The following is a 12,655-nucleotide window of genomic DNA, read 5'->3' as shown; positions in this document are numbered from 1 at the left end:
TCGTTACATTACCACCTTCCAAGTAACATCAAAAGTGTGTTATGGAAAAAAAGTAACATCAAAAGTGAAGGAATCGAGTACCATGCAGAAATGGTGCTTCTTGAGCTCAACTTGATTTGAGATTGGCATCAGAAATTAAATTTAACTAGAATTTGGTAGGCTATGAGCTGATTTACAAACCAAGACCAAGTGGGCAGCGGCAGCTTGATTCCCAAACCAGCATTACTAAAATTGAACCAACATCCTTGGTGTGTATGAATGTTGTTAAAATCGAACCACTAGTGAATCTGTTTTTTTTTTTTTAAGTCCAAATTGAATCAAATTGCAATGTTTTTTTAATTGGTCTATTTTCAATTCATGGAAGAATTAGCCTGATTCAGTACAATTCTGTTGATTCAAGTGAAAGTTGGCCGATTTTTTAAGGAGGCCAAATTGACCTCCATATTATTTCAGAAAAAGGGCCAATTCAATTTGAATCGGCTGATTCAAACCAGTTCAGACCAATTTTAACAACACTAGTGTATATTGCCTAACAATTCCATAAATCACCCACAACGGCTCTCCTCATGAATGTCACCAAGTTGATGTGATGTTACAAAGTTCGAAACAACAGGTGCACACCCTTTACTGCAATGTTTAATCTGAGTGTACTCCCAGGCGGACAAGCACGACTTGAAGTTTTTTACACCAATGTACTCGATGGGAAAGGCACTTTTCCTCTATTATCTCAAAAAACATCCATAAATAATAAATCAATAATTTATTAGTATTAATATTTCAATCATGTGACATGACATATCAGGGTTGCCAGATTAGAAAGCAAAAGTGGAAAACTTTACGAGAAGTGAAAGAAAGAAGCAAGACATTTAAAATTAATAGGAAGCAATAAGCAAATAATCAATTTGGAAGTGAAATGAAAATTGAAAAGGAAGTGATATGAGTATCGAATGGCAAGCAAAATAAGAATCTAGTGAAAAGTGAACAAAAATTAAAATAAAAATAGCCATTCTTAAGTTTCATAATTTTTTTAGTGCAAAAATTAAGTTTTTGTCAAATTTAAAGAAAGCTCATGAGAAGTGAGAAGAGCAAGAGCAAAGTACATAGAAAACATGAAAAAAGTATGAGGACATTTAGGAAGCATGGATGAAGTGTGAGAAACATAAGAGAAGATTAAGAGAATCAAAATTCCTATAAAGTTTCAGAAGTGAAGAGTATCATGCTTCCCAAGTGAGTTTTTGAAAAGCATGCTCCCCACCTATCCAAAAAGCTTCCGATAACTTTGTGACAGATATAATCACTTACATATTTCAAATGCAGTCATGCATGAATATCTTTCTAAAGCAACTAGAAAAAGAAAAAGAAGAAAAGCAAACAATATCTTTCAACAATCCAACCGAATCAAGCAAATAAATTTGGTTTTCTAAGTTACACAAATATTAATGTTTTTTTTCCATGCATGAAATGTCCAATAGCAGAATTGCAGCCTAAAGTCACAACCGAAGAGCAAACTACATTCATTTTTCTCTCAATTCACAATCTCTATGAAGCATCCTGGAGAAGAATGAGCCATAACATGACGACTTTGTGAATTATCCACTAGACCCCAAAACTTATTCCTTCTTCCTTGCATCTTTTAGCTGACCTCTCTTACGAATGGCAAGGCAGAACCTTAGACGCCACCAATCAATGGCAGCATCAGGTAGTGAGCGTGCCAAAAGCCATACAATAGAATGAGGCCAATAGGGTGTGCACCGGGGCTCATAGCCAATCCAACGCAAGGCAGATCGGGCATAAGTATCAGCTGATGGTACAAGTAGTGAAGACTTTCTGATAGATGCCATTTTGGTGGCCACGTACAGTGGGACCTTCGTCCAACAGAAAAGGTGGATCAGTTACAAGGCAAAACAAAAACAACACCGAGTATCTTTTCATAACAACATCCTAGAATCATACCACAATGAACATTTCTAATGATAGATAGGAAATGCAGTAAGAGTAGACCACACACAAGATGGCTGAGTATTGATCAAATGACTACTGAAGCAAACTCTCTGTCACAATGCTTTTAGATGCCTCTAAATATTATCAATGAAATTTGAATTCAGTGGTGTAGACATCGAGAAAATGAAAGAACCCAATATTTCCAACAAATGGTACAACACATTGATGGCTTTAAGAAATAAAACAAGATAAGAAGGCAGCAATGAATTTTGAAATCATCTTATAAGCTTTGCGACCTAGTGTAAACAATTAGTAACTTCATGTTCTACAACATATTGAAGGAACTAGTATGCATGAAAAATAAAATTTATTCAGCATTATCAATTTGCTGATGCTCAAGAAGTTACTAAAACACACCACAGAGTAAGCACCATCCATGTCCAACTTTCCACACATGGTAAAAGAAATAACAGAATGGAAATGGTTGAGATGATCCAGAATTTATATCCAATAAGCCAGACTATTGTAAAATGTGATTGCATGGTATACACAGACCAAAGATGCCATACATCTTAATAATGTTGCAAATCAATGTAAATATTGCATAATTTTTTAATGCCACTATACGAATTATTGAATTGATGATTCAATCAATCTTTCTGACGACACACACACACATATATATATATATATATATATATATATATATATATAGAGAGAGAGAGAGAGAGAGAGAGAGAGAGAGGAAGATTCCAATAAATTGCCAATAAATGTCCTTCAGTTTTGTGCATGTTCTAATTATGTGTCAATCAATTAGAACATCATAACATAGGATTTACAGCAATAGAAAAAATGGATTCGCAGATATGCAGCTCTCATTTGCTAGGGCTGGAAGAAGAAAACAAGAGATTGAGTTATAACACGAGCAACACACACACACACACACACACACACACACATATATATATCAGTGTCACCGATATTATTGGCAATATATCGTGATATTTTTAGGAAAAAAATCTTTTATATTTTAATCATACATTTTCTATTTTTTATTTCTTTTATATTTAAAAGCCTTTTAAAACTTGTTTCTTTATATTCTTTCAAGAAAATCATGCAATACTATTATTTTTCTTTTTCTTATTATTTATATATTTTTCAATATTTTTAAACTCCCGAGATATTCTCGAGAAAAACCCTTGTTGAGAAAAATACCTTGAACAATATAAGTTACTATAATATATATATATATATATATATATGGGAATGGAAACCTACATAATGGGTACGGTGCTAAATGAAACATGCTAATTGACTTCCGATGCTTTTTTCGAAATTCTGACCCCATAGATGCATTCAGCATGATTGATTTACTAGAAATCGACACTTGGGAAAAATGGTATTTGGAGCCTCGAAAATTTATGAAAATTGTAGGCCGTTGGTTTTTTGAAACCTTATAAAATCCTATCCATGCAACGGAATCAAATGCTCCAAGAAGTGATTCCTATAAAAACAAGCATATAGATCACATTTGTACAATCAAAATTAAAAAAAAAACACCTGAAATCCAATAGCATGTTTCATTTAGCACCGTGCCTATTTTGTAGGTTTTCATTTCCATATATATATATACATGGGTAGAGAGTAGCTGCTTACACCAATCTGTGCCAACCGCTGCCTACAAAGCTTTTGAAAGGTTCTTTTCCATGTTTTTCTCAAATCTGGCCATACAGATGTGTTCTATGTGTTTGATTTTATAGGAACGGACTCTTGCATCATTTGATTCTGACGTCCAGGTAAATTTTTATAAGGTTTGGTAATCGACGGTGTGAAATTTTTATAAATATCATAAATATTCAAGGCTTAAAAAATCATGTCTTTTTATAGAAAAAACACAAACCAAGTTTCATTTCCTAGCAAATTGACCATGCCGAACGCATCTGCAATGGTCAGATTTGGAAAAAACAAGTCGGAAACCCCCCTCCCCCCTCGCTCATGGTAGGCTGTCGTAGGCAGCTACTTCCTTCTCTCTCTCTCTTTCTCTCTCTCTCTCTCTCTCTCTCTCTCTCTCTCTCTATATATATATATATATATATATATATATATATGACTTCCCTTGTCTGCTACAATTGTTTGTATGTACAAACAACTTAACAAACTGCATTTTTTTGTTTTTTTTTTGTCTAAGTGACCCCATGAATGATCTCTACATGTTTTTAGTGGGAACCAGCTTTTGAAATGCCAGAATCTGACCTGCATGCAGCTTTTTCTGGCAATGCAAAAGTTTGACGGGTGTAAATTCATCGATTTTTTTTTGCCCCAAAAAATTGTTTTTTCACCAAAAGACATGACCTAATGGTTGTTTCCCACTAAATCGAGCATGCTGAACACATCTATGAGGTTAGATTGAGTCAAAACAACCTGCATCATGAGATTCGAACAAGATTGTACCTACAATCAACTGTATTAAATATATAACCCTCTATATATATAAAGGCCTTTCAGATGGAGGCTCATAATGCACTAAGCTTTGGTGCTTAGGTTTAGGTCCAATTTTTACCACAAGATGATGGATTAGATGAAGACGTTACTAGTAGGATTCATGCTTGATAGATTAAGTCAAAACGAACTAGCATTTTTATGCCTTTCGTCAAAAGGGTTGCTATGATAAGGCAATGGAGAGATTTCTAGTATTACATGGTTTCCAGTGTTGATAGTAAAATGCTATGTCACATGGATACAGCTGTGGATACAGCTGTGGATACAGGGGACCATTTTTATGAAGGTTTCAATATAACTAGTATACAACGGGACCCAATATGGGGGCCAAAATGGAGTTTCTGTAAAATGAAAAGAAGATTGAATTTTTGTGGCTCATGATTCATATATTAAGGTGGATACACAGAGTAACAAAGCAGGATAAACTTAGGCATGAATATAAAAGAAGCTTAGAACGGACTAACATAAAAAAGAAAATTAAGAATTGTCATTTAAGATGGTTTATGCATGTTTAAAGGACATGTAACGACATTAGAAGAAAGGTAGACATGACACCTGAGCAACCAAGGACTTTATAGGGAGCAACAAACAGGGATATGAAATATTTTAAAGCCATGCAGGTTTAGTTCTGGATTGGAATAGATAGTATTGTAGAGTGAACCCTATGTAGATAGGATGAGGTTTCATCTAGACGGAGATGATTTTATCAGCAATTTAGTTACACTTTGCATGATCACTGAATGCAATAATATTTGCAAGACAAGCAAAGTTATGCATTTTCTATGCAAAACATGTAGATGTGTATTGGATGAAATAGCACTTTTTAATATAATTCAGCATCTAAGGGAAGAGCCTTCCCACCAGAATTGCACTTGCAGAGGTACAGTGGTAAAATGGAACCAAACATAGGTCTATTGTCAAATGCAATAATGGAAATGCTTTACTATAAATATGAAAATAGGTGAAATATCCATCAATTTCAGCATGATGAATTGTTCTCTGTGTCCATACAATTCGTTAATTAAAGATCGATTATTAACCTTATCAAAATTTATTATCTTAAAGTCGGTAGATATGTACTCAAACATTTGTATCTCTAGATTGTCACTGTATGATTATAACAATTAATGACATATGCAGATAGTGCCAATGCTTGGTGTATGCTAGCATTTATAAACATCCATATATCACCACCAACAAATAAACTAAGATGGCATTTTCCATCTTCAAAAGAAATCTCAAAGGCATATGCTTGCAAGACACATACACAATGCTACTGCACAGTTTGGTACCAGACCACTTCCATATATATATATATATATATATATATGAGAACTGAATATATTAGGCCCTCTTTTCTCGTTGTGCCTCGTTAGGCCCCATAGTTTGAAGTGTTTTATGATAGATCTGAACTGTTACATGTGTTTAGCATACTCGATTTAGTGGGAATCGACTCTTGGATCATGTTTTTTCGATGAAAAATGTATTTTATGAGCCGGGAAAAATAGATGCCTTCATAGCCATTGATTTTGGATCACCAGAAAAACCTGTATACAGGTCAGATTCCAGTGAATCAAAAGCTGGTTCCTACTAAACAAAACCTATAGATCACATCTATGGTGTTAGATGTGAGAAAAAAATACTGAAAACGAAGATTTTTGAAGGAGCCTAACAGGGCAGAACCAGCGCATTACTCTCTCTCTCTCTCTCTCTCTCTCTCTTTCTATATATATATATATATATATATATATATATAGAGAGAGAGAGAGAGAGAGAGAGAGAGAGAGAGTAAAACTAGGTTATTATTCTCCAATCAGCTATTAACTGTCAACTGGCTCCTCTAAATACACATTGCTAGGTTGGAAGATAACTTAGGCTAATGAATGTGACATCTAATGGATTATGGAACCAAAGCTGCTTTGTCACCAAGACTAGAATGATCATGGAAACTGTTGCACTATTAACCCTCTGCCTGGGAGCCAGCTTTAGGAGGTAGAAGAGAAGAGTGATGGGAGGGATGTCAACTGCATCCTCGTGAGGATTTAGTTGAAATCATAGTCGCCTGTATCGTTAAAGGTAATTTTTCAGTGAGATTTTCAAAAGTTGATAAATCTCGACAATATCTCCGTAATATATAAAAAATAAATATAAATTCTAAAAAGTAAGTAAAAATACAAAAAATAAAAAATGAAAGAAAACTAAGATAAAGACCTTAAAATAGACAAGATAAATTGATAGATGAGCAACTAAGTTAGCAGCTAACAACTAACAAACAGTAAATTAGTAACTACATAACACAACATAACAAGTAACAATTAACTACATAACTAACAAGTAACAAAAAAATCAAGAATGTGCAAAACTCATCAATTTGATTTGGTTTTTGAACCAAATCAAACCAAAATTTGAGGCCAAGGTCGCTTTTTTTGTTCCTTAAATTATAGTGATTTTCCAAAGTTTTATCTTTAATAAATGAGGCTTTGTTTAAAAAAGCAATATTTGGAAAAAGACACATTTTTCTGTAGCGACATTTATCGCGATATTATCATGAGATATATAATTTGTCGATATATTGAAAATATCGCGATATAATCTTGATATTACCGGCTACCTTGAAATAACTGATAATATCGTGGTATTTTCAATATATCAGTAATATCGGTGACTAGTTGAAATTTGGATAAGGGAGGCCAAATACCCTCCTATCTCCCAAATCCAGCATCCCAAACAGCAGGGTATGTAGGCGATTCAAAGAATCCCCATCTCCCTTTCAGATCCAGTTCCCAAAGAAAGCCTAAAAGGTACTAAGATAAAATAGTTCATGGAAGAAACTGAGGATCGTGACACTGTTCTAGGATTGTTGTAGCTCACATACTGAATATTTATTAGGTTTAGAAACAAATGGCATTTTTTTATCAACTCAACCTTGGGTCTGAGATGCCAAACAACTATCCAGATACAGGTAGTTCCTACTAACATCAACCAGGTTGTTGAGGGTCTTACTGATCTTTGTGGAGCTCAATCGACCATCTGGTCAGTTTAAATAGGACATTCATTTGCACTTTCATTATATAGATCACGTTTTAGGAGAAATAAAAGAATGGGTGGATAAGCTTATCTTTCCGTCATCCTGGAATTGGATTTTTCACTTTCCAATAACTTTAAAAAGTTCAGTTCAACCATGAGTCAACTTACAAGTGACCACTGATGCTACGCATTAAAATTCTCACTCTCGATAGTAGTTTGATGTTCATTGCCCTTTTCACTACTTTCTTGACTATTTTTATTCCTGAGAGAATTAGGCACTTTGAAATATTAGCACATTATTTTTAAGCCAAGGAGGTTTCACTCCAAGAGACTTGTCATTATTTTTAAGCCAAGAAGGTCTCACTCCAAGAGATTTGTCCACAACTCCCCTCATTAACACTTTCAACTCACTGTTACAACTTGAACCAGGGCATTCACCTAACTAAGAGTACATAAACCTCTTCTTCACTGAAGAATCATATCACATAGGGGTGCAGACACATTGAATACGGTTGTATCCAATCCAAATTCTGCATACTGTTTCCGGATTTGGATCCTTCTAGTAAAATCCAAATGTGCATTTGGATCAAACTCAGATTTTCTTAACTGGATCATTTTTGGATTTGGTCCAGTATTTTAGGTAGGGTCCAATTCGGATTTGGATCAAAATCCAATCTGATTGCATTTTTCAGAAGGATCATGTTTTGGATATGTTTCTACTGTATTGTGTATTACCAACATATAGTTCGGATTGGGTTCAGTTATAGATAAACACATTTTTTTGGATTTAGACTTGAATTTGGATCAAGTGCACACACACTATTGAAGGCACGGAACTGTCGCGCATAAATCACCTTTTATATTTATAGATTTGTTTCCGTATTTTGGACCTTACGGATGTGATCTACAAGGTTTGTTTAGTAGAAAATGAGTTTTAAATCATGTGATTGTGACATGTAAGCAGGTCTTTTAGGGCTTCAAAAATAAACGGCCTACAATGCACTAAAATTTCACAACTCAAAAATCATATTTTTGGATTGAAATAACATGATCCAAGTTTTGATCCTTGACAAAAAAATCATTCTGAACACATCTATATGGTCAGACTTGAGTCGATAAAGCTTGAACCTATGATTTCCAGCACAATAGTTCTATGCCTTCAGTAGCACCAAATTTTACCCCATATACATAAATATGCTAAACGAAACATGGTAAATACGTTTTTTGGGCTTTTTTTTGTTTTATTTTTAAATTCTGACCCTACAGATATGATCTACATACTTGACTTTATAGGTATCAGCTCTTACAACATTCTATTCCAACATATGGATGGGTTTTTATAAGGTTAAAATCAACAGTCTAAAATTGTTGTAAATTTTTCGAGGCTCCAAATATCATTCTTTTTCATTGAGAACACGTGACCTGGGCATCGATTCCTAGTAGATTGACCCGGCCAAACACATATATGGAGTATGAATCACGAAAAAAGCATCGGAAAAAGCCTAGAAACCCATTTGACATGTTTCAGTTAGCATATTTCATGTAGCATTTTGCATCACTCTACATATATAATGATCAAGGAGGACCTATCCCGTATCTGACCCATTTGCAGCCCTAATATTATGTGAGTTAGAAATTTTGATCTTTTATGGATCATATATGGTTTCTAGACATTGCTCAATTATAGAAGCCAGAGCTTTTCTATAAGGAGGTAACTCATTCATCTTTTGTATACTTAGGGTAAAACCAACTGATATGCTTTATACAAATTCTATTTTCAACTTTGATTTTTATCTGTTAATTGATAAATTAAGAAAAATAGAGACATAAGGATATGCATGTGCTTACCAAAAAGTATGACATATAAGTCTACCGTACAACCATAAGGTTTCACATCTGTTCACAAGAGTCCCTGATACATATGTGCTTGCAACTACAGAAAGAACTACCATGCTATGCACATGACCTCCAACCTGTACTATGTGCAAGAGACGCAAAAACATGCATGCTTCAAGGCCGTAAACAATGTCATGAACAAAAAGCAATCATATGTCGGAAGCCCAATGTAATGATGCAAACAAGCTACCTGTAATGAGTTTGGATATCAAGTAACAAACTGGTGTTAGAAGGACTTGGTCTAGGCACTAGTATTCGAAAAAGAATACTGTACACTAAGCCAGCAAATCTAGTCTGTGCTTGTCTTTATTCATTGAATGTTGAAATAACTAATTCTGTTAGATATTTGGGGCACTGCTATGGTACTTTCCTAATATCCTCGGTTCTCCTACTGAGAGAACACTTTGGAAGCTTATCCAAACTCTTAATGAATGTTCTCTATAATTGCTTCATTACAGATCTAGATTTTAGCTTCTTTAAAATGAAAGCATTTCTTTTTATTGTTAATCAGGCTTTTGAATCAATGCAGGGGAAGGAAAGAATCTAACTAAACCAAGGATGATAAGGGCCTCAAGGTATTCAAAGAGAAATCATAGCCAAGCAGCAATAGAGAACAATAGTTTCTTCTGCATGAATGTGGTCAACTTGTGAAATTAGAGAATTGCTTCTGCAACAGAGAAAGTACCTCACGAACCATAGGAAAATACATTGTTACATCATTCTATTGCGATTGAAACTTCATACAAGGCCAAAGAATGGAAAATTTGAGTATTGAATGCAGCCAATGAAGCATCCAAAACATTTGATTCACATGACAGTGATGGGTATGGACTTGGTAAGGGAAAGAACACTGTTTTTCAATATCATGTGTTACAAATGGTGCTAGCTCCATGTATTCTAAATATTGCCTAGACATTTAAGTGTAGGGTATGAATTGTTTTAACATGGTAACTGATTGGCAAGAAGCCTGTCCATGGCAAATTGGACTTACAGAAAAACTAAAAATAGACACCTAGTTTCTCTTCAATGGTTTTGAAAGAAAAAAATATTCGTTAAACAAGATGGATCCTTCTAGCATGAGGACATGCATTCAGTCTGCTACAGTAAATCTAGTATCCCTAATCTAAGATTATAATTAAATGGAAATGCCCACATACCTTTTGGTTGATGCAAAACCAATATGATTATAAGGACTAAGTAATCAACAACTGTTTGTGTCAAATTACATTCCAAACATTTGTTACTTCTTTTTTGGGTAAACTTTGGAGGAATAGATGTGTTAAAAGTGGATTTAGCTAATAATATTGTCACATAAACTTATTGAGCAAATATGTAATAAAAACCATAATTAGAAAATGAACATCAATCAGTAAATCAACACTTGAATATGCTAGAGATAAAATGCCAGAGAAAGGTTTTAGTTACAAAAATCAGTCTATCAATCTTCATTACTATGCATAGACAAATTTTCAAGATCATGGACAATCAGCAACATGATGCAATCTAGCTCATGCATAATATAAAAAAATCTGGCAAGCAGTCAAGATCTCCCACAGAAATGCCTGGTTTTAGGTAGCAAAAGGACATGCATATTGAAACACTAAACAAAAGCACTTGGTGTTCTGCGTCTTTTCAAATGAATGCAACAACGATGCAGAATGAAATCCCATAGAAAATGAAAGAAGGAAAAAAGATTAGAAGCGGCACGAATCATAGAAAACATATGTTCATGAAAGAGAGGAAACAGTACCTGGCACTGCACATCTATCCCGCTACCCTTGTACTCAACATATAGACACCTTGAGAGCTGATCAATGTAACTGGGCACATCCAAATCATCCAATTAGTCAGTAGTTACACTGAATTACTTCCAGAAACAACTTAAATCAACAACATACTTTGTCAGTTCGACAATCGATTACCTTTCGAAATGGTCAAATACATTCACAGTAACTCACCAGAAAAAGAAAAAAATTCCACAGGAAGCATAAAGATTGAAACATGCATCATATTTCAGCAATGAAAAGCGTACATCAAAGAGTTAATCTTCACTATTGAACTATACCAACAAAAGAAACAAAACAAATAGACAGACTAAAGGATTTGGAACTAGAATGGAAATCCTAATAAGAATTTCAATCAAGATGATACTTTCTGAAGAAAAGCAGCATCAAATACGTTATCGCGAAGAAGAAAAACCAAGAAATAAGAAAGAATTGAGAAAGATAACTCGAAAACTTACGCCTTTGTGGCAGCATACACAGTGTACAAAGGGTCTGAAGGAATGACGATGGCGGCACCGGAACCAACATTAACGATTGCCCCCTTCTTCTTCTTGAGCATCACCGGCAACACAGCCTGAGTGACCTTGGTGGTTCCCTCCACATTGACCCTGATCAGATTTTTCAGCAATTCGAGATCAACTTCATGAAAAAATCGCGCATACGGGTACGAAACCCCGACGCTGTTGATCAAGACCCCGACATCCAATCCAGCGATCTCCTTCTCAACCCTGCTGACCCCTTCATCGAGGTCGCCGGCGAAATCGACCACCACGGCTCTGATCTCCACCTTAGAATACTTGGATCTCAAGGAGCCGGAGACCTCTTCGAGTTTCGATGGGTTCCGGCCGACGAGCACCAGATTTAGGCCCTTCCTTGCGAGCTGGAAAGCAAAGGCTTTGCCAATACCATCAGTAGAACCAGTGATCACAGCCCATGTGCCATACTTCCTGAGATTCTTACCAGGTCTGAGGAAAGTAACCCACACCCAATTCACAGCACCTATCAAATGCTTCAGAACCAAGAGAAAACCAAGAGCTACCAACACAACAAACCAGAGTGGCTGCTTCTTGACATCCTCAATTATGCCAAGACACTCCATTTTTATTGTCCCTAATGCCCACTTCTTCTTCTTCTTCTTCTTCTTCTTCTTTAGATCTCAGGAGAGAGAGAGAGACAGAGAGAGTTCACTACAAGAAAAAGAAGTGGGATTGGTTTTTAAATAACAGATGGGGGCAGAAGCTGTTGAGCTACATTAATTTTTTTGCATATGCTGGCAGTAGAGAGAAGTGAGAGATTGGTTTCTCATCCAAACAATTTATTGTGGTCAGAGGAAACTAAGGTGGAGTGTAGCGATTTTTTTTCCTGGGAAATTCACAATGACTATACCTTTTACGATAATTTAACATTGGGCCTAAAGCTAAAGCTTTTCTATATTAACGACCAACATTTTTAAAATTAACTACAGTTGAAAATCGAGACGCAAATGACCTGAACTGGCTAATTAAAAA

General features: G+C 35.2%; 1 protein-coding gene across 1 annotated transcript; it reads right to left on the bottom strand.

Moving 5' to 3' along the window:
* Positions 1-1,379: 1,379 nt before the first annotated feature.
* On the bottom strand, positions 1,380-12,341 carry LOC149840805 (very-long-chain 3-oxoacyl-CoA reductase 1-like). The gene is made up of 3 exons (XM_090003344.1): positions 11,606-12,341; positions 11,114-11,183; positions 1,380-1,865 (listed from the first exon to the last, which is right to left on the bottom strand). Exons 1-3 carry the CDS (start codon positions 12,244-12,246, stop codon positions 1,611-1,613), a joined length of 966 nt encoding a protein of 321 aa, XP_089859470.1. The 5' UTR covers positions 12,247-12,341; the 3' UTR covers positions 1,380-1,610.
* Between the last annotated feature and the right edge of the window lie 314 nt (positions 12,342-12,655).

The sequence above is a fragment of the Nuphar pumila genome, chromosome 4, assembly GCF_984573655.1.
Source record: "Nuphar pumila chromosome 4, dmNupPumi1.hap1.1, whole genome shotgun sequence".
Taxonomy (NCBI): Eukaryota; Viridiplantae; Streptophyta; class Magnoliopsida; order Nymphaeales; family Nymphaeaceae; genus Nuphar; species Nuphar pumila.
The sequence above is the reverse complement of the archived record's forward strand: the minus strand, read 5'-3'. Positions and strand labels throughout refer to the sequence as shown.

Excerpts from the sequence above, each read along its gene's own strand:
- LOC149840805 (XM_090003344.1), bottom strand. The coding sequence starts at position 12,246 with ATGGAGTGTCTTGGCATAATTGAGGATGTCAAGAAGCAGCCACTCTGG. Across the intron at positions 11,184-11,605 it reads GTGTATGCTGCCACAAAGGC|TTACATTGATCAGCTCTCAA; the intron begins GTAAGTTTTCGA and ends GGATGTGCCCAG. Across the intron at positions 1,866-11,113 it reads GGATAGATGTGCAGTGCCAG|GTCCCACTGTACGTGGCCAC; the intron begins GTACTGTTTCCT and ends TGTTGGACGAAG.